This window comes from Pyrgilauda ruficollis, unplaced genomic scaffold, assembly GCF_017590135.1.
Source record: "Pyrgilauda ruficollis isolate IOZ18807 unplaced genomic scaffold, ASM1759013v1 scaffold40, whole genome shotgun sequence".
NCBI lineage: Eukaryota > Metazoa > Chordata > Aves > Passeriformes > Passeridae > Pyrgilauda > Pyrgilauda ruficollis.
The window spans coordinates 5,407,137-5,429,695 of record NW_024525490.1 but is presented as its reverse complement, the minus strand read 5'-3'; the positions used below and the strand labels follow the sequence as shown (position 1 = coordinate 5,429,695).

The 22,559-nt window shown below is 39.4% G+C and overlaps 1 protein-coding gene across 9 annotated transcripts in view; it reads left to right on the top strand.

Moving 5' to 3' along the window:
* Positions 1 to 22,559, top strand: part of DST (dystonin) — a 273,488-nt gene that overhangs the window by 17,108 nt on the left and 233,821 nt on the right. For 4 of the 9 annotated variants that reach the window (XM_041477353.1, XM_041477352.1, XM_041477355.1 and 1 more), the window contains exon 1: positions 407 to 575. The exons of 2 other annotated variants lie outside the window; for them this stretch is intronic. In XM_041477353.1, coding sequence (XP_041333287.1) covers positions 485 to 575 — 91 coding nt within the window. In that variant the 5' untranslated portion in view covers positions 407 to 484. Of the gene's footprint in view, positions 1 to 402; positions 576 to 22,559 lie in introns of those variants that run through there. 3 more of the 9 variants (XM_041477354.1, XM_041477349.1, XM_041477348.1) reach the window with 1 other exon arrangement.

Below are 22,559 nucleotides of genomic sequence, written 5' to 3'. Positions count from 1 at the left end.
GGGGCCGCGCCCGTCCCGCCCCGCCCCGCCCCTCCGCCGGGACTGCGGGAGCTCCCGGCCCCGTGGCTGCCGCCTTGGGGTCCCTCCCCGCTCGGTCCCTGCCCGTGAGCGCAGTGTCCCCACCGGCCCCGTCAGAGCTGCGGGCGTCGCGTCCCCGCCCCGGCAGCCGCCCCCCTCCTCATGGTGGGGCCGGGCGGGAGGCGGCGGCAGAGCTCGCCGGCCCCGCAGGCGGTGCCTTGGCCGTGGGCTGGAGCCGGGGTCTGCGGCGGGGAGGCGGCGGCCGCCGGGCTGGTGCCGCCCCTCCGCGCTCCGAGGGGCGGCTACCGAAACCCGAGCGGCGGCGGGGGCGTTTCCTCGGCCGGGCTGGCAGCGCCGCCCCCCGCCGGCTGCTGCCGGGGCTTTTCTTGTGCCATCCCCGAAGCTGCCGTCCGCCCGGAGCCGCACAGCCGGGCAGGGCTGGGTTGGGCTGGGCTAGCTGCCGGCCATGGCTGGCTACCTCTCCCCCGGCGCGTATTTCTACGCCGAGGAGCAGGAGTACCTGCAAGCCTACGAAGATGTCCTAGAGAGATACAAAGGTAGGGCAGTGCTCCCCGCCGCTCGCCCCGCCGGGTGTGGCGACTGCGGAGCCGGGTGGCGCTGGCGGCCAGGTGGGGAACATTGGTGGCCCCGCGTCCCTGCGAGGGTCGGTCGGGAGGGAACGGACGTGGGCGGCTGGTGCGATAGATATAAATACCGTGTCACCTCACCAGTGTGTGGCAGGCGCTCTCGCGTGTTTAAAAGTCGCTTTTTCGAGTGCAGTGCGGACACAGGGATTTATGTGTCGGTGTGCATCCATATTTAAAGCTTTGGTTTATTTTTGGGGTTAGGGCAAAGAATTAGCTTAGTTCCTGTTTTGCCTGAGTTTTTTTAATCGAATACAGAAAAGTAAGGAAAACGGCATTTATCAGGGTGAAGATGCATGCGGCTAAATTAATTCTGCTAGAAATGTAAATTGCATTGATTTCTTAAGGACATCGGGATGGAAGGGATGGTTTGGATGATTCACTGCTGTTTTTCAGTACATTTGCTAGTACGAAATCTGAAGAAGCTTATCAAAAGTGTTACAGCTCTGTTTTTAATCCAAGTGCGAAAGGGATGGGGTTAACTGTTCACACTGAACATCCCTGAAATAGTTTTTACAGCATGTCACAGCATATGCTGACATTTGCAGTGCTGAGTCCTTTTGTAATGTTAGGGAATAAGATGTTAGGTTTCATATCTGAAGTTTTTCAGCTGTATGTCTTCAGTCAGTCCTGAAGATTTTTGTTAAATGGTTTCCACTGATGGGAATGGGAGTGGCATAGCTTAAGACAGCTTGATTTGAAGATAGCGATACTTGATTTTATTTGTTCTGTGTTGTTAGTAGAAGTATTTTGAATAACAAACCCTCAACAGATGGTTATTCTGACTATGAGAACTTGTTGGGTCTGACTGTACTTTATACTGGTGTCACTTGCAATTTCATGTGTCATTAGCAGTATTGACTAATGACTCCTTTGTGTCTGTTGCCCATTGTGTCAATGCAGCAGTGGAGCATGTGCACCGTTTCTGTACTCAAACGCCTTAGTGCATTTTGGTTGAGAAATAATTACCATTTGATGATTGCCATCATCTTCAAAACCACGTCTTTATTCCATTCTTCCCCTTTTTTTTAAAGTCCTCAATTTATATGCAGCTGATCTGATTTGTGCAAAATTTTGGAGCTAGTAGGCTGTTTACTTTTTAAATAAACGCTGAGAAATCTTGTTTTTCTGCTTTGAATCACCTTTTATTTCCTGCTAGAATTAGGTTTAATAAGGTTCCTTCTCATACCAATTACTTGCTTAAAAACCTGGGAAAGAGATTAGGCCCAATTTCCCCTATTTCAATGGGAGTTTTATCAGGAATGGATCTGAAAGGTCTGGTTTTTCTAGGTTGGGGAACAATAGGATTTTAATTAATTAAACTCTAAAAGCTAATTTACATCTCTGTAAGAAATAAACCACTTTCTGAAAGTATTTGAGTATATCTCATTGTGGGGGTAACACAAAGTCCATTCATATGCCATTTTCAGTGACCCCCTGAATCCTGAAATTATTTGGAAAGATCCAGTGTCTGTTGTCTTGGTTTTTAGTGTCATATTTTGTATATTGGTATGCTGTGTTTTGCTGCTCAAGGTAGACTTTATTCAGCCATTTGGAGCAAAGGTAAAGGTTTGGACTTGTTTTAATTAAGATGTATTGGAAATCTGGAAAGCACATTACTTTCTAAAATGTGTTTTCAAGCCAGTCATGATTTCCCATTCGAGTCCCAGTAGTATGACTTCACTACAGCGATTGTTGCTCTGATGACTTGCTATGGGAGCTGATCTAATCAGAAAAGAATTGCTACAATATAGGCTTTGAAGAGGGAGTGCCATTTCTCTGAATTTCTCAGTTTTGTAAACACCTGCTTCAGTAAATTTCTTAATCAAATGTGAAATATATTGGCTTTATAAGACGAGTTTCAATCTATAATTTTAATGCTGATAGTTCTTATTTTTTTTTTTCCTTCCTTTTTTACAGTCTGCAGAATGCTTCATACTCATCTAGGCCATTATCAGGGTGCCAAATTATCTTTGTCCCAGCTGTTGAGTACTGTAACTAGCAGAGTCAGCTGTACAAAATTCATTGCCTGTCTTGGAAGGCTTGGGATGGTATGATGCTGCATCATTAAGATGTTCAGGCAGTTTGACTTAGGAAGAAAAAAGCTGCCCTTTGTAAATGTGGAAAAGTGAAATTTTACTCTTTCTCTGTTTCTGTTTCCAAAGTAGGCTGCAGATTTTGAAGATCATGCAATACCAAGTACCTTGTTGTTTTAAAAATTGAATGCCGACTATTTGTGTGTCTCCAAATTCTGTCTGCTGATCATGTCTCTGGCTGTGACAGTAAATAATTAGGCAACTGTTTGCTAAATCTGACATACCACTGAAGTGCTGTTTGCTATGGGAGAAGAGAGTGTTGTTTTCTGATCCCGGGTCAGCTCAGTTGCTGGCTGTCAATTTGTTTGTTGTCTTTTTTTTTTTTTTTTCTCGATTAGTAATTATTTGGCAGTATTTCTAAAGCATTTGATGGAGGGAAAAAAGTCACATAATATCAGATGTTTTAGAAATCCAGGTTGAATCAGGTTGAATCCAGCTACTTATTCAGGGGAAAAATTGCTTCCTTGTTGGTAGCACCTCTAAGAATACAAAGGCAAACCCTCTAGTATGAGAGTGGCAATAAAACATCTAGTATAGTTTATTTACTGAAGTATTTAACATATTTCACAGCTTGTTTATGACTGAATAACAATATGAGGAATCATACAAATAGTTGTTAATTAAGATTCAACATGTTCTCAAAAATTGTATTTGAGTTCTCTCGGAGGTTGTAAAGAACTTCAAAAATTATTCTTGGTGCTCTGTAAGTTACCTCACGGTTGCCTGGGAACAAAATGTAATGAAATTGTTAGCTGTAGCCTTTTTGATAAATCAGAAAATGTGCAATAGTGTTTCATATACTTTTCATTTTTAAAGTATTAAATGCCATCTCTGTCATATGGCATAGGAATGCATTGTTCTGTGCCATTATTATTTGAACATTAAATATTTGAAAATTATGATTTTAAGCTGTGAGTGCAGTATGTTCATTAGATTTCCCCTGCTATAAATTGGAAGTAATAAACTGAGAATCAGGTTTATATATATAAATATATCATCCCTCTGAAATGGTCACTCTGTAATGTAGTTTTCAGTTCAGGTAGTAAACTTTTATTTGAATAGCAGTTGCAACAAGCCTTTTCTGAAAGATTTTGAACAATTATGTAACTAGGTTGTCTCCATTTTGACATAATTTTTGATAGGGGTGCATCTGTTAATGGCAGCATGACTGCAGTGTCTGGGAAAGAGCTAACTCATGGAGTAAAGTGTTGAATAAATCATAGGTATTCAACAACATTCTTTAACTATGCAAGCCCTTGAAGTTTGAAATAGATAGGGTTATCTGGGCTGTGCAGAGCTTTTAATGCTGTAGATTTATACATCTACAACTATAGGAAACAGATCTATTAGAAAACTCACCTTGACATGACTACCCATGAAAAATAGAGTCTTGCAGTTCAGGGACTTCACTAAATTGTTGCTAATGCTAAGAAAGGTGTCACATGAGTCTTTTGTTTGCAGTGGGTGTCTGATTAGTGCTTCCTTTGGGTACTTTGGGCTTGCTGCATAGCCCTGGTGTGCATAGGAAGGAGTGCTAAGTCTGGGAGACAGCAAAACTCAGGTTGGGTTGTTAAATTTTGGTACATTCTGTTTCACTGTTGGCATTGCTCTCTGGCTTTAAAAAGATCTGTAATGCTACACATTCAGCTGAAGCACAGCAAACAGCTCTGGTTCTGTATTCTGAGAACAAAGACACTGGAGATGGACGAGAGCTAGCAGGTCATCTGATGCATTTTGTTGCCTGTGTAGGGTTCAGAGACAATGTAATTTGTTCTAATGATTGTTTGAGGGCAGTGTCAAGTAAAGCTGTTCTGACATTGGGTACAGGTTTTGAATTAAGATAGAAACAATAAATGCCTGTTGTCCTGCTCCTTTGAGCTGACTTAAGAAGGGAGTGTTTGCACAGAATGGTTTTTATACACCTGAAAATCAATTTTAGGAATTTGGAGGCTCCTAAATGTGTTAGGTATCAGATTTAGTTCAGGGATATTCTTCTTCAGAGGTGACTTTATGGAGCAAAGACAGTAAGGGGCCATGATAGATGCTCCTGGCTCTGGAATATGTGAATTTCTGAATTTCCTTATTTATGCTTTGAAGTTGGGGAGCTGAATTTTTAGTCAACAGAAATCATGCTCTTCTGGGCTCTCAGCTGTGAACTAATTGGATCTTCTGCTTCAGGGTTCTGATTTTTGAATGCAGCAGGAAATCCTGAAGTGAGAAATTGATGAGGTAGTTTCCACTATGGATGGTTTTCTTTGACCTCTTTTCAGGTGCTGGTAGCATGTAGCCTTGGACTTGATCACTTTTTAAATTTTCTTCAAAAGGGAAAGTTATTTTGGCTTACTATTGGGCACGTGTGGATTATCCAGCTGCATGTCACCTAATCCTTTCTTTGCCACCATGCCAATCTTCAGCACGACAGCCCTGTTGTTTCCCATATTCCTAGCACATTTCCTACAGCAGGTAGGAAGGAAGAATTGGAAAGGAAGAATTGTAGCCAACAGAAAATGTCTTCAATTAGGGATGGAAACATAATAGCTATTGTGCTGTCTGAAGTTGGGCAAAATTACTGGTCAACTTGAGCCACCTAAAATGTAAACCCTGAAGTTTTACTCTGTTTCAACATTCTTCCTTATTTAAGGTGAAAGTTCTGACTTTTAAAGGGTTTGGAGATGGGATATTTCCTTGAGTACATTCATCTTAAGTATGAACCAGGAAGTTCTGACTTTTAAAGTCAGATGGGAGATGGGATATTTCCTTGAGTACATTCATCTTAAGTATGAACCAGATCTTGCTGATTTGACTTGTATGAGGTGTTCACTTGAGCAAAAAGGAAGAGATCTTGGAGTAAAATAGAAAGAACCTGAATGTTGGGCAAGTCAGTTGCTGATTTGACTTGTATGAGGTGAGGAAGAGATCTTGGAGTAAAATAGAAAGAACCTGAATGTTGGGCAAGTCAGTGAGGTTTGTTTGTGTAAAGGCCTTGAGACTCGGGTAGCATTTTCTGAAGCTGAGTTTGATGTGATACATAAACTGGGGTGGCTTCTCCATGATTTTAATAGGTACCTGTTTGGTTGAGTAAGGCAGACAGAATTTGGCCATTGATTCAAATATCTTTTGTATGTGAATTGGAGAAGACATCAAAGGTCTGCTTCTTTGCTTTTCTGCTATTCCCCAATTCCCATTGAGTCAGCAACATCTTTTAAGTAGAGCTCATAGGAATATTCCATAATTCTTTTTTTAGGATGAAAGCCAAGAGATGGTCAGGTATGAGGGAAGGAAAAAAGGAAAAAAGAACTTCAGTCACTATTGAGTTAAAAGGTTTATTTTGTCTCAATATATATTACTGGTTGAGGTGTTAATAATTGTTTTCTGTGATCAACTTGGCTATCAACTTTCTAGTGGTGTGTTGCTTGAAATCCAGATTATGCTTTATCATTTGTCCTTTACGCTATTTAAAACAAGCCTGGTTCGAGGAGTTTATTCCACCATTTCAATATGTACTTGGAATTAACTGCTTTGTAAAATAAAAAATGGGCTTATTCACATGCTTGAATTTAAGTTGCAAGTATTTTATAAGTTCAGGCTTAAAATAATAACGTTTTGTAAATGTCAAATATGAATGCAGCTTATTGCTGCATGCCTGAAATGTTTCCTGTAAAACATCATTAAAGCCGTTTAATTTAACAAAGCCTTGTTTTTCTGTAGTGGGTGAAAATATTCATGTACTGAATGCTTGCAGTTAGCCCAGCTTTCAAACAGGTGAAACAATGCTTACAAAGACACTTCAGTCTGCTGGTCAAATCCTGAAGGGCATGTTAATAGCCAGATCTTACAAGTTGGTCTGTGTAGGCAGACTCGGTGCTTTTGTGGGGCAAAGACCCACCCACCCACTCAAGGCTCTTCCCAAGACTGGGGCCCAAGTAATAGTGATCCTTTGATAAGGCATATTCCTCCTAAAGTCAGGCCTTCTGTAGGGAATTCCAATTTGGCTGTAGCTGCATTAAAAACAAGTCAGCGTGGCTCCAGATTTAATTTAATTTTACCTGGTGAGTACATAATTTTGCTGTGGAGTGTTAATCTATTAATTCCTTGGATTTTGTACAAAATGACGATAGCTGCCAATAAATCTGTGAAGGGGTGAAGATTCTAGGCAAATATATTGAGGGTTAAATTCTGGACCTTGCAATCACACAATTAGTGTGGCTATTTCTGTAAGACAAGGAGGATTAGGTCTCTGATGGGCTTTCCAGTGGCATAGGCCAAAATCTGCTCTTGATTATAGCCACATGGCCCTTTTGAACTTGGTTTGCTTTTAAACATGTCTTCATTGTTCAGTTTCGTAGTTAATATGTAAAATTACGGTATTTAATGATGTGTTCTGCAATGCATATAAATACAGATCAGCAGTTAAGTGGGGTTCATAGCCTAATTGTGTTGGAGAACTAAATTAGTTTGGCCTGAGGTTCAGGTATCCAGCTATCTGACAGCTATGACACTTGGCACCACGTGGATCTAAAATTAGTAGAGCTCTTCTGTACTGGGATTAGAGAGATGTGTGTATGTTTTAGTTCACAAAATGGGTAAAAGTCTGACTTTGTATGCAGCTTTCAGAGGCATGTTTTGGGCATTTTGCAGATGAAAATATGGGTGAACAGAGAAGTTCCAGAAAGTCTCTTGCTCGGCACTGAAATGGATATCCTGTCAAAGTCTGCTCATAGACTTTGCTTCTGCCTGATCAGATTACCCTCTGTGTGCTCCTCATGTGACAAGTCTCCTAGGCACAGTAGAGGCAACATTAGAAAATGAGTGTAATCATTTGGGCAGACATTTTGCAGTAATATTAATGATATTAATAATAATAATAATAAGCATCCTGAACTGTTCAAGCAAAAGAGCTTTTTTGAAAGAGAAATGGCACTTCCAGTGCTGTGGTTTTTATTCAAACAAAACTTCTGTTAATTTTGGTGGGAGTCAGGAACTTAGCTATTGATGTTTTTAAATATTTAATGCTTTAAATTACTTTGCCTTTAGATAAATTTTTAATTTTGAGATAAAGGGTTTACATTACGTCCTAGGAATTAGGAAATGACTAGAGCACTTGTCTGAAGAAACCACTGCTGTGTATTTGTATATAACTTCTGGGAATAAGGTATTATTGCTAAGGTAGTTCTGGTTCCAGAGTGGGATATTTTCAAAAGAACATATAGCAATGTGATTGCAAGTCCCAATGACCTTTAATAGCAATTAGGCTCTTCCCTGCTGTTTGTGCCTTGGAAGTTTTCCTCCAGTGACTATATGTTCATTATTGAGATCATAACCTGATGTTGGAAACCATTTCATAATACCATGTATTACAGAGCAGTTCTGCATTTAAAATTCAGTTTTTGAAATATTTTAAATATGGAGTCTTCTCTGGAGAAAAAGTAATGCTAGTTTTTAGAAAGAAAGTTGATTTATGAATTAAAAAGAACATACATTTCAAACATACTGAAATTTTCTCCATAGAGCAGACTTCTTAGGCTTTATGCCTTCTACCCTCTTAATTTTTAAGAAAGCAATTGCTGAGAAAAATTTGTTGTGGTTTTGGGTAGGTTTTCATTTTGCTTTGCTGGAATTTTTTGTCTACCTCCAGTTTACATTGGAGTTAAAGCAGCCTTTGGCTCAGTATCTCTTTAAAGTAGAGAAGAACAGACACAGATGAGCCACAGGAAGAAAGCCAAAGTTGATTAGGTCCCTTGATGAAATTACCTTATAATTTTACCCTGCTCAACCGGATACTTTTGCACTCTATGTTTTTTTCAATATTTCAAAATAGAGCCCTTGTTAATGAAGTCCATATAGTTCTTGTGAGGCCAGATCTATCCCACCTCTGAGAATATTCACCCAAATTCTCATTTTCTGCTGTTGCAAATTGTATTAAATGAAATCACATTGGTTCTTGCAGACCTTGCATGTTTCTACTTAAACTGTACATTTATTTTTGCTTTCTCATGGATATGCATTTCCTTCAGATCTTGGATTACACTGAGTCCAGCCATCCAACATGCTGTTTAAAGTGGGTGTATGGTAGGACTGAGCAGCATCAAACAGTTACAATCTAATTTAAAAAGATTGTATTAGTATCCTAGAAACAATACATGTTTATGCCTTGATATTTTGACTGTCATACTGAAGCATTTTTTTACTTTAGGAACAACATAATACTCAGGAGAATTTCAAGGATTAAGTTTACACTTTGAGAGCTTGTGTGTCTCTCCAATAATTTGCATTTTAATATAAAATGTAAGGATTTGATTAAATAACAATAGCAAGTGGGTGATCATCTATTCTGAGCTTGAAATGTCCTTTGAGTTTGGTGCCTAGATTTTTGTAGCTATTTCAGTGGTAGCGCTGTGAATCATCTGTTGCAGGTCTGGGTGTATGACTAAATTGTTGATGGATCTTTGTATAATTTGTTCTGGATACTGTTGTTTTGGTTTTTTTTTTTTCTCTTTGCATTTCCTCATCTAATACACTTTGAGTCTACTCACTTCTGATCTTTGAGCATTTGGCTTTTTTGGGGAATATTTCTTCATTGGAGGTTGGGGGAGGCTTTTTTTTTTTTTTTTTTTAAAGACTTTGTTCCTAGCATATGGAAGACCCTCCACCTTTGTTCCCCTTTCTTCTTTCCTTCATTATTTTTTAAGTTAAATTTTAGCTGTAGGTTGGATTCCTTGTGGGCCTGCAGGCAGAAGATGGGTTTCCTTTGAGAGCTGAATTTCTTGTGGAGTTGAATTGTACTTCCTCATCAGGCTGGTCCCTTCCCTCTCATGGTGGAAAAAGAGAAGTCCTCTATTCCCTTCTCCTTCTGCTGCCGCTGGCACAGAGAGCACTCGAGCGCTGGCTCTAGTCTAGGAAGCAGTGTGGGCTTCACTCCCTGAACTGTAGTTAAAGCTGTTGAGACATGTTTGAGCTTTTCCTTATCAAAATGAAATGTAAAAACTGTGTGTGTTGAACGAGATTTCTCAGGCTATGTGGCCACGTGTTGGTTCCTGCTGTGAACTTGAGTTCCTAGAGTCAGGATCAAGCCTGACTGGAACTTGAGTATCAGGTCGTGCACTGACGTGCTCGTGTCCTACTGTGAGAGAATGCAAGGCTGGTTTAATCCCTGCCAGGGAAAGTGCAGAGAGAGGGAACACCACCAAGGGGACAGACAGATCATTTCTGAAATGCTTCTCTTGCCCCTGGCTTCAGTACTCTGACTGGCAGCTGGGTGTCTGAGCATCGCTGCTCAGGGTGAGAGAGTCAGCCTGGCTTTGCACTGCCCATGAAAGCAAATGCTCCCACCCTGCTGTTAATTATGAAATACGCCAAGATGTTTTCTGTATCTTAACTGCATTTGAAATGCCGAAGATTTGTTTTCCATGTGTTGGCTTAATGACTTGGCTGATAAATAATTTTAGTTTCATTTATTTGCTTTTTTTCTTCTGAGTAAATAGATTATCACAGTATTTGATAGCTTGATGACTAGCAGTTACTGTTGACCAAGATGCTCTATGAAATAATGGAGTCTGCTTGCAATTTGATTTTGTCAGTATAGCAAAAGGAAGTCTAATTAACGTTTCTGTATTTTCATAATTTTTTTCAGTTAAAATGTTTTACTTCAATATTTCAAGATTAAAAATCTCAGCATCTACAAGTTCTTTCCATGCCATGGTACTAAAGCATTTGATGGCTGTACATATTCTTCAGGGCTTCTACTATTGATGTACTTTGTGATGTGAGTGTGATTGAATGTAGTACTTTGGTTGCATTACTGTTTTATGTAGTGTGTCTTTGATCTTTGAGTTTAAGAATTCCCTTTGAGTTTTTTTCGTTTAGGTAGTTCTCAAATACCTAGTATAAGATTTATTGATTTGTATGCAGTTAACAGACAGTTTTCCACTGATAGTTTTGGTCGTTCAGAGATGCTTATCTTCTGTTTTTAATTTTGTTGGGTTGTTTTTAAAAACTTTTAATCATATTTCCTCTTTCCATTTCTAATAATCCTCCTAGTTTCAGTAAGTAAGTCTGAGTCTTAACATTTTGGAGTTCTCCCAATCTGAACACATTGGTATCATCAGACAAGACTGAATGTTTTTGTTTGCTGCCTTCTCCAGCTCTTTAGTAAATGTACAATACATTGTTGGCTTCTGGAAAACAACACCATTTTCTCATGTTGGAAGACAGTCAAGATTCAAGAATTTATTATTCTTTAAGTAATTTTTCAGGCTACAAGAGGATTGTGCCCTATATCCTTGTTGATTTTGGTTAGCTTTTGTAAATATGAGTCAAATTTCCTTGTGTTTATACGTGTACACACACACACACATACATATATATATACAGCCATAAACGTAGCTGGTTTTGTTTTTAACTCAGAAGAAATCAAACAATTATGGAGGAATTTGATTTATCATGACAGAAATTATGGGAACAGGCTGCCCAGGAAAGTGGTGGAGTCACTGTTCCTCAAGGAATTCAAAAGACATGTACATGTGGCACTTGGGGACATGGTTCCATATTAGTTTTAAGATTGATCTCAGTGGTTTTGAGGCTCTTTTCCATTCCATTACAGAACATTATATCACATTATATTACATTACATCACAATTTTCCATTAGGAGCATTGTTCCCAGTATTTTAGGTTTGGTTTTGTTTGTTTTAATTTGTGCTTTCCAGTTACTCTTAGTGGAACTGATCAGAGCCACAGCAGCAATCTCTCAATCTTTTTCATATATTTCTTACAAATTATCTGGATAACAGTGATCTATTTTAGTGTAGGTTTTTGTAAACAGGTGTTTTGTTTTTTTTTTTCCCCTCTACCTTAAATCCATTTTGAATGGCTGTGTGTGCTGCTTGTTAGTGGATGTGTTTAGGTTCCATGTCTAAGTAATTTATTCTTTGAGACTTCTTCCTGTGATGAAACTTGGTAATTTTTCTGTAAAGGAGGCTGTGGGGAAAGAAAAAACAAATTATTGTCTTAAAGCCTAGGTCCTTTCTCAGTAAAAATTCATTCAGCTACTTAGCCTTGGCAGTGGCTTGTCTATTCTCACCACCTCCCTGATTCTGATCATCCATGAACATGTGTGCTATTGTCTGATTTTGTATCATGATTCTTATTTACTTTTGATAGTTATGAAGTCTCCTGCTTATTTTTTTATCCTGATTTTTTCCCACCATTGTTTGGTTAGGGCTTCTATCTGACTTAAGACTTTTTCTATGCCAGAAAGTTTTCTTGGAGCATGTGCCTGTTTACTTGACGGCACTGGACATTTAGTCTACTAGCCTTCTGGTACCAGAGTAAATTATACTCCCCAACATTGCAATCTCTTTCCGTTTTTAAAAACTACTTTAGAACTTCCCTCCATCACCTAACAATATCTGTGGTACATCTAACAGATGGGAAAATTTTAGAAAATAGAGGCATGTGTATATTGTAAAGCAAAAATTTCCCTTAGTACGTAATGTTTTCTCATTTTATCCTGTTAAGATGTGTATTTGTTCAGTGTAGCTCTGGTTTCAATGTCTCCCGCTTCTATGTGACTTCCTGTTATGCTTTACTCTGTTTTATAACTATAAATCCTGGTCATTTTTAATATAAATATTAATATATTTTAATATATTGCTGGCCTTTTTAAAATCCAACATAATTTTGACATTTGAAATCTTAACTGCATTAAGATTTTTCACTGTTTGGTAGCTACATATTGATCTTCTAAAATTGCTCTAAAACTTGAACAAGAAGACATATGGAGTGAAATCCTCACTGTTAAATGCTAGTCATCCCCAGTCTTGTCCAAAATACTGACAGTACATTGTGTTATCATGCAGATAAATGTCTTGTTAAATTATATCTTGAAACAACTGATCAAAACAAAGACTGAATCATGATTTCATGATTTAGCCTTTTAAAATTAGCAGTATTATTTTTTTTCTGGTTTGGAAGGCATGAATGACATTTTTATTAACTTCAGTGACTACATATTTATATCTGCCTCTTCTCCCAATTGTCTTGCCCATGCTGAAGGTTTCCTGATGGACACTGTCGGCTGCTTTGTGAAGGGTGGGATCTTCCATGATCTGGTTCTTCCTGTGAGTTTGTAAACAGGAATTTTCATGTGTCAGTTGCTGCTGATATTTTTAGTATGACAACAGTTTTATCTGCAAGTGGAGCATTTTATCTCACATGCTGGGCTTTTGACATCAGGGTAAAGCTATTTTATGTTTAAATTAGTATCACAGTTGCTGTTAGTGTTGGTTTTGGTAATGGCCTTGAATGTCCCACCCCACCCCACTGGGCTCCCCCAGTATCCCACAGTCTGGGACCCCGTGCCAGCTCCCTGGGAATGACCCTCCAGTGATTCCCCAGCAGGGCTGGTCCCCGCAGCCTGGCACTGCTGGTTCCACCTGTGGGCCCATGGCCTGGCTCAGCCTCAGCCCGTGCCCAGGGAGGCTCCCGGTGCCTGGAGCTGCCCGGGTGTCCCCTGGCTGGGGTGGTGGGGGAGCTCTGGCTGCCAGACCTTGCCCTGCTGCCCCTCCATGAGGAGGATCCACCACCCCCAGCACCATGACAGTTCTGTGCAGACCCACCTTCTGCTTCACCTAGTTGTTTGTCAATGGTCTATTATTTCTTAGTTTGTAGTTTTGTCCTCTTTCCTGGCCTCATGGTATGGCAGCTTTTCCTGTTAAGAGTGTGGTTTACACCTGCCTAGCTTTCTGTACCTTCCTGGCAGGCTCTGTTATATCCCATCCTGTTTAATGTGCTGCCATTGTCTGATGACTTGACAGAAAGATCAAATGTGTGCTTGAACATAATGGCTTTTATTATATTCATTCGCAGTGCTTAATTACTTTAACCTAACAACCCAGTGACAGAGAAGGACGAGCCATAGAACAAGTTCATTGCACAACTTAAAAGGTTCTAACAAGACAATAAGGAGGTGGGAAGAACTCCCTTAGGAGCTAGGAGTGGCTCACACTTCATGCATAAGTATTGCTAGTTGGTAACATAATTAACGTTTGGAAAATACTGTGGTTCTTGTAAGAAATGCTCTGGAGTGTGTTGCTATGCTGATTTAATGCCCAGCCCTCAGGCCACCCAGTGTACAGAAAGCTCCTTTGTCTGGTGCAGCCGGGAAATGAAGTCTGAGAGGTACTAAAGCCTTAGTGCAAACTCAGTGATGTCTGGCAGTATGGGCATATGTAACAAAACTACAGAGAACTCAAAGGACAAAATCCAGTCCTAAATCCTGCCTAAGTCAGGATGTTAAATGCAGTGGTCCAGGTTAGCTTCTTTCCACCACTGCCATCTTCTTTGGGTGTCTGAATTTATGAGGAGTATCAGTGTATCTATGTCTTCTCAGAAATGCTGCCTTCCCAGAGGTGATGCTCTCGTCCTCTGCCTAGCATTCACCCTATGCAAAGGTCAGATAGCAAACTGCCTGAATGTTTTCTGTGGTTTGCTAACCGGGTAACCTAATCCAAAACTGAATGCTGCTTCTGTATGAATTTGCATCAGAATAACAGTGATTTGAATGTTTGAGAGTTAGGTGTATTTTTAGGCCTCTCTGAGCAGGAAGAGTTTTGATTATCTGCAGCTAGAATGACAGGAGTATTTTTTTTGCTATTTGGGTAGGAATATAATGATCTTCTTTTAAAGCTGAGTTACTGGGTGAACATGTAGGAGTAAAAAGGCTGAAAGGAAAGCAAGTTATAGATTAATGTGCAGGAGGGAAAAGTGTAGGTTCTGGTCTTTGTCTCTAAGGTTGCTTTTTGTTTATTGTTGTTCGTATGCATAAAAATTAAAAGGATTTAAAATTAAAACACTGAGCTGTACTCTGGTATGGTAACATTGTCACAAAGAGCCAGAGCCAAAGAAATTCCACTAATTTACTCCACAGTGACAGCCCACTTGAAATGTAGAGCTGTCAACAAGAAGAATATCAAGAGAGGTTATGGTAGTGCCTTTTGAGTATGCAACTGTCTTCATTGAAAGCACTCTCTTCTCCACTCCATTGAGAAGAGAGGATCCACACAGTGATCTGTGATAGGAAACTCTATAAAAATTCCAGCAGAATCAGCCGGTGGCAGGCAGTCCAAGCAGTATTGATGAAAACAGCAGTGAAGATTTGGAAGATAACAGATATTTCCTTTCTCCATAGCACCTTCTCTGCTGTCATCTGGCTAAGAAAATGGAAACTCTGAGGAACTTGGGGAGCAGTGGGCACAGTGTGCTCTCCAAGGGACAGGGTGCCCAGTGTGATAACAAGGCTGCTGGACACGCTGCCCCCAGACCCATGAGCTCTGAGCAGGGCCAGCCTGGGGGCAGTAGCTGATTTGGATCCCCCCGGTGTTTTGAGGAGCCTTAAGACAGCTCTAGGGGCTGATGACTCTGCAGCAGTGGCTTTCCTTCAACAGTGCTAATAAACACTTTGCTGCTGAATCTATTTGCACACTCTGCATCACTCCTTCCCTCCCTGCTAGATACAATGTTTTATTTCTCTCAGCGTGGAATGGTTATTTCTAATATTGTTACATATTCCTTAAACGAGGCATCTTTGCAGAGATTTCTTTGCAGTACCGTGTTGCTCGGGAAGGAAAGTTTGAGTTGTTCAAGTGGACAAGAGATGAGTTTATTCTATCCCTGTGGCTGCCAATATATTTCCTTGGCATGGTCTGGATAGGAACTGCTGTGTATAGCCCAGGATGTTTTAGTTTAGAGAGGGGTATCATCTGATAGAAGAGACTGAAGTATGTGTTGAAGTATGGAAGAGATTCTTGCATGGTCTTGTACATTCTCATGTAGACTTCATTACTGACAGTCCTTGAATATTTGTTTCATTACAAGCAGCTTTTTTTTTTTTTTTTTTTTTTAAATTACACTTCGGCTTGTCAATGATAGCTTTTCTGCATGTTGTCCTTATGTCATGATACTAAAGCTTTTCCTAGCTGTCAAAAAGCCCTTTGCTGCAGGGTCAGCTTAGGATCCTGTGATTTTGAAATTTATGAATCTCCCTTTGCATGAATGTTGCCTTCATGACCTCATGCCAAATGAAATATCACTTGAGCTATTTTTGGTAGTTCTTCAGTGACAAATTTCCACCTGAGTCTCTAAGCAACGGCATTTCACCACAATCATGAAAATCCTGTGGTTCAGTTCTGAATGATGAATTTTCATCTAAAACTCCCTTTTTAGGACCACATTTAGTACAGAAGAAATAAATATAGGTCTAATGTTCACAAGATTCTCATTTCTTTTACTGACTATTGCCTCCTCTGTTTTGGTATGTGGAAGCTAAGGCAGCACAGCTGTGTCTTCACAGATTATCTTGAAGTGCATAACCTAGTTAATCCTGCCAAGATGCCAGCTGTCTGGTAACCTTTTCCTCCAGCTGAACATCAGGGCTCACTGCAGGAGACCATTTTCTGCATCTTCCACCCACTTCCAGGATAGACGTGAAGGGGAGAAAGAGCAGCAGCAAGGTCACGTGAGCTCTGAACAGCCGAACAATCAATAGAAGCAGCACATTTGGGCTGAGCTGCCGGATCAGACGTTCAGTTCAGGAGAACAGTGTTTCAGCTGCTGCTTGTCCAAAGCAGCTGAAATGGCTCTTCCATCTCTGTTGGAGAGGATGGTGTTGACCAGTCATGTGCAGAGGGAGTTAGACTCACTTGCAATAGGTATGAGAGTTTTGTACTCTGTAATCCAGTAAGACCCAGGGCACATGATCACTCCTGCCATTCAGAAATGCCCAGCCTCGCAAGCATCACGGGTTTAATACTGCCTGTCTGCGTCTGAAAGGACTGTAATTGCTGTGTGGTGTTGCAAAAGGACAAGTTGCTCTAGACTAAGATCAAATGAGAGATTACAGTGCATGAGCCAGTCTGTATTAGCTGCCTCATGTGCCTGCTCATGCTCAGTGGTGAAATGGGATGTAACTAACTCTTCTTTCAGCAAGCACTGTGCTTCGAGGCACATCTGACATTTGCCTCAGAGTAACTGTGATATATCTGATATGCTCCGTGTCCCTTTGTTGCCTGGCCTCACAGTACCCCACTTGTCTTGGGAAGTCATTCCCTTTTCCAGAATGCAGCAGTCAGCATGTTTGCCAGGATTAAAGGTAAGGAGTTCAGGACAGTCACTACAGTACATTGAAACCTGGATTAAAAAGTTGAGGCAAAACTTGTTTTGCAGTTACATCAATGCCAGTAAATGAGCATGACTGGGACAATTCTGTGACACTGATGCCCACTGCCATAGAGGAGCCTTCATTCATGGTCTGAAATTCTTTTTCTCCATACTGGGCTACAGCCAAGCTCTGTTGGGAAAGGTGGATGACCCATGCTCACCCTGAACTGTGCCTGAGAATTGTCTGGGAGGTGGGCAGCTGGCATGGGCTGAAAGAAAGCTAGAGACATCTCCATCAAAAACTTACTAGGATGGAGAGGTTTACTTCTGCTCCCCATGAACACCTGACTGGTGTTTAATTTGCTAGTATGGGTCTAGTCTGAAAAGTGTCCTAAAAATTTTTACAACTTTAGTTTTTTATAATTGCTAGGCTATAATAAGTGTTACAGTTGCCTTCTAGTCACATTAATTAAGCAATCTAAATTCTGATGTTCTATTTTTAAGGAGTATTCATAGTGGTGAGATTGGAAAAATTGTATGTGCAGATTTAGAGCAAAGACTTTTTATTCTGGATGTCAAGCTATGGGGAAAATTTCCAAGTTAATAAGTGTTATTAGTTTATTGTTTTTATTTGTTTGAGAAAGTATGCCATCTGCTTGAATAAGGCTTCAATGCTTTTCCTGACCTCTTTATAAGTTGTTACTTTGCAGTTATGAATTCAGTTTGTATTTAAAATGGGTATTTCACAAGGGAGTATTTCAGTGCATAGAATAAATGAACTTAAGCCAAGAACATTTCAGGAAGGATTGAAACCAAAAAAACAAGCATGAATTTAAGGTTTAGTGGCATCACTGCATGTTCCAAGCAATGCTTAAGTGGTCAGAAAAATTATATTTGAGCATTGACAAGTTGGGTGCTTTCCTGAGAAACTACCAAAGCTTATGAAGTGCAGGTTAGCCAAAGATGCTTGCTTTCCTCTTAGGCCCAATGGGCAAGCAGCATGCAATAATACTTGTATCCATTTTTAATAAGATTTTTGTCTTGTTGGTAATAGAAAAGTTAATTGAACATTGGAATGTGTCAAATCCATGCTGGAGTTAGCTTAAGTGCAGTGGAAATGTGACTCCTTGTTTAGAGGTGAAAAGGTAATAATGAACAATCTACAAAAGAGTTAAAGGCTGAAGCCTTACACATTTCCAGGCTTGTGTTGTAGTAAAAATTTTGGAGATGGTGATATTGTTATGCATTGTATGCTGCTGTTGTGTTCTATCCTGTAGCCTTTGGCAAAATTCACTAAGAAAAATGCAAAAGTAATTTTCTTGGTTATGTTGATAGAGTGGGTTATTCCTCATGTTTGTTCCAAATAAGAGTTCATGTAATGTGAAAGATAGATAGTTCTCTTAGGTAAGACTTATTACTTCTAAAAATATAATCACTTTGTATGGAAGATTTTTTAATCCTTTTTTTCATATTGAAGACATTAATTTTGTTTCCTCAAGGTTGAGAATAATAACTTTTTTTTTTCCTAAAAGAAGCTTGCCTTCTTAAAGCAGAATAACTGATTTAAGTCTTCTTCAAAAGTCCTTCAGAGAGCACTTAATTGTCCTTGTGTATACACAAACCTGTGCTGTGACTGTGCAGCATTAAAATCTCCTTTTAAAAAATGTAGTGGCCATATAAAGTCCAAATATTCAATTGATAAGTTTATATAAAAGGGATTTTTCTTTTGCTTAATTAAAAAAAAAATAATCTAAAATAGGAAAATGGCATTTATAATTTGAAAAAAAAGACCCATAATATTTGGCAACTGAAATACGAAAACCAGGTGATAAAGTAATGAATCTCCTAGCTTGTCACTGGTCCTCAGGAGCTGCCAGTCACTCTCTGCTGTGCTGAGACATGGGATGTGACATTCAGATGCCTGCCCACCAACTAAATTTTGACAGGCTGTTGGAAATCATGGTAGCCCATAAATGTTTCCAGCCACCAGGCCTGAGGGACTGTGACCTTTCCCAAGTGACATGGGAATGCCTTGGATTCCATGAAGGTTAGGAAGCATGGGCACCCCTGAAATGCAGGTCTGGCTCTCTGCAAGGCCATGATCAGCACTTTCCTGGTGAGATGCTCCAGCCTTTGATGTGGTTTCATGATGTGGCCAAGTGCCACGTAAATTGTTTGGAACTGCACGGAGAAGAGTATGTGTTGTTACTAGGGATATCTGGAAAAATATATAGAAGGGATCTTCTCATGATTGGATTTATTTATTTATTTATATGCAACTTATATGTTGATACAAGCATTTTCTCCCAGTACCACAGTGGTTGGTTTTGTGTGTGTTTAGTGTAGCTTGAGCTGTGAGGTGTATATGTTTGGCCTCATTGCTGACATTTCTTTTTCTTTTAGGTGTGCATAATAACATTTTATGCACGTTTCCCTTGTTTCCCCGTCTCAAAGAATTTTACTTTTGTTTGGTGCTGTTGCTTTGCCACAGGCATACGGTGTAGTACTTTGTAACATGTGTGTCTAGTTAAGCTGCAGGATACCACGATCCTCTTTACATTAACTTTGCCCTGCACACCTAACTTTATTTTCAGACTCGCTCCTTTGGCCACATTTAATTTGTTTTATCTTGGGTTATACATTGTTCCCCAGTTTTATCTTTCCTGAAAACTCAAATTGCTCTCATCACCTTTTGGCAAGCTAGCCTAGCTCAGGGAGAACAGCCACGGAGTACATGAGATGCAGAGTGAAATTGGATTACTTCCAGTCATTGTTTTCGTTGTGATGTGAAGATGATGGGCTAGCAGCTAATGAGGTGCACTGCTTTGCATTGTACCCTCTGACAGATTAGACAAGTTGAGTCGTAAGCATCAGCCTTGTAGGAGAGAAGATTTTAATGCATAGGCTGACGATTAGAGTTAACACTAATTTCAGCTTCAGGTAGCTCTATTGGTAGAGGAAAGGGAAAAAAAGAAAGATGACCTGAGAGCATATTCAGTATCAGTACATCAAAAAATGTATATTATGATGGCACCCAGGTTTTGGGGCAAGCATTTGAATTCAGAACAGTTTCAGAAACATCTGATTCTCCAGCTCGGGATGCTGCTGGCTGATACACTGACTTTGGGAAAATCTTATACTTCTCTTCAAGGCAACTGAAGCATATAATAGAATGAAATTACCAGCACTGTTTGAGTAATATAAAGTTGTAGCAAAATGAACAGAAAATGAAAATGCAAGAGAATGCATTTAAAAGACTGAAAGAGCAGGAAAATATCTAAAAGCTGTGGTGAATACAAAAATCTGAGCTCAGAATATCATGCTGTGCTGCAAAGCTTTATTTTTACTGTGTTGTATTCATTATGCTTGTGGAGGTGTATGTAGCAGGAAAAGTAAAATAATAGAACTACTTAACAAGCTGTACTGGAAATATGGCAGACTAGGAAGAGCTAATCTTAAAATATATTTATTAGGCATGTATGTATTTTTTTCAATCAGCATTTACTTTTTTTTCCTTAATACTTTCCTGTAATCTGAAATAGCATCAAATGCTTGGTAGAGCCAAATGTAGAGATCACCTCCTATGTGAAATGCAGACATAGATACCTTGTTCCTGTTTCCAGCAACACAAAACAGCATCTCCAGGAGTGATGTGGAGTAACTGAATTTGCAGCAGACAAGATCAAAGGCAATGCTTACTTTGCAAAAGTCATGCGTTTCTTTTATACTGCCACTGCATTTTGTAGCTTAGGCTAACTTTCTGAAGTATGAGGAATTTGTTCATTGATCAGTTAAATATCTTTGTAAAGCAAAATACTCTGAAAGCATGTGAGTCTCTGTGACCACCCAGCCCCAGATGATAAGACCTCATTCAACCCAGTGTTGATTGTTGTTATGATACTCATGATAAAGTGATTCACAGGCACTTCTAGAAGAGCTGATGTCTTTAGTGGAAAGGAGACAATTCCTAAAATGGAATTTTAGGACTTTTCTCCCATGTTGGAGTTACAATTACATTGCATAACTGAAACCATCACTGCTGAGGGTTAATATAAGTTTGTAGGAAAAACTAGTTGGCCATAATTCTTTATTTATCTAGATTTTTTTTTTTAAGAGAAAATAAATAGCCATGCAATATGGGAGTATTTTGATGTGAGAAATAAAACTGTGAAAAGAAATGCAGAAATTCCTCAAATAAAAAGGCACCCTCCCACACTGTGTGCTGAATAGATCACTGCTGTAATGAAATACCTAAGTTCAGTCATCACTTGCAGATCTTGATAAATGTCATAGTACTCTTACTGCAAGTCTTGTAAGCATAAGAAAAAAAAAAGGGCAATGGACTGCTGTTACAGAAAGGAAGTAGGGAGAGTAGTAGTTTTTCTCTTCTTCCCTGTGTGAACCAGGATAATAGATATTTATAATTCTAAAAGTTGATAAATTTTTGCTAGATGTTAAAAGGGCCTTATGATTATATAATGGACGAGGAAATTTCAGGAGCATTTCACGACTTGAAGTAACAGCTTCACTCCCCTTGCCTAGTCACTGAATGATGTTTGATTTCCTGTGTGTAGAATTTGTTCTGCATAAGTATTTTGAAGTTAGGGTGCACAAAATGGTATTTGAGCTTGAGTGTGAACTGATTTTTGCCTTTAAATTTTTTTGGTGATGAATTACTGTGATGCATAGCTGAAGGTGAAGGTACCCAAAACTGATAATGCTCTATCAAATAACAAATTATTTTTGTTTGTTCATATCTGTTAGTGATAAGAGTAGTCCACAATTACAGGTATTTTTTGGTAAAAAAGGTGTAACTAGCCTGGTTGCATGAATCATTTTCAGAGGAATATATGTTAAGTAGTGCTGCTGAGAGGCATTTTTAAAGGCCCTTACTCATTAAAAAAAAAAAAAAAAATTACATAAACATCATTTCAGAAATGGGCTTTTAAAAATACTGTGTGATACTTGTTATAAAAGATTTAATATTAAATTATTCCATTGCAGTTTTGTTTTTCCTTATTGCAGTTATTATTTCAATGTATTTCAGTTGCTTATATATGTAGAATTGCGCTACTACTTCTACATGGTGTTGGCAGAATGCTAGGGAGTATCACACTAAACAGTGAGACTAGCTGTAATAAAGGACTAGCTGCTGTGTGTTGTCTTTTTTGTGATCAAGGCTGTGACTTTTGTAACATTTTGTTGAAAAAAATCCACTGAGTTCATAGCATTCTTTTACTTGTGTAAATGGATGTGTTTGAACTTCTTACTCTTGTGCTCAGTGATGGATTTTAAAAAAATCCAAACCAACCACCCACAAAAACCTCCCAGACAAAAAAACCAAACTTGCCTCCCATGGTGAAGGGCATGCAGAGGGCTATGAAGAAATGTGAAGGTCAAGAGTAATCCTACCTCACTGAATTGTCAGAATTAGGAGTGTGGGACCTAAACTTAGAGTCACATTTTTGGACGTACCCCTTTCTGTTAACTAAGAGTGCTTTCCGTGTCCTGCCTCACAGCCTGTCCATGTCTGATTTAATATTGGGATGAGCCCCAAGCACATACTACTAATTTTTTCTTTTCTTTTGCTTCTTCATTCAATCTGAATCCTGGATTCTAAGGAAAGAAAACATGGGCATGAGGATGTAA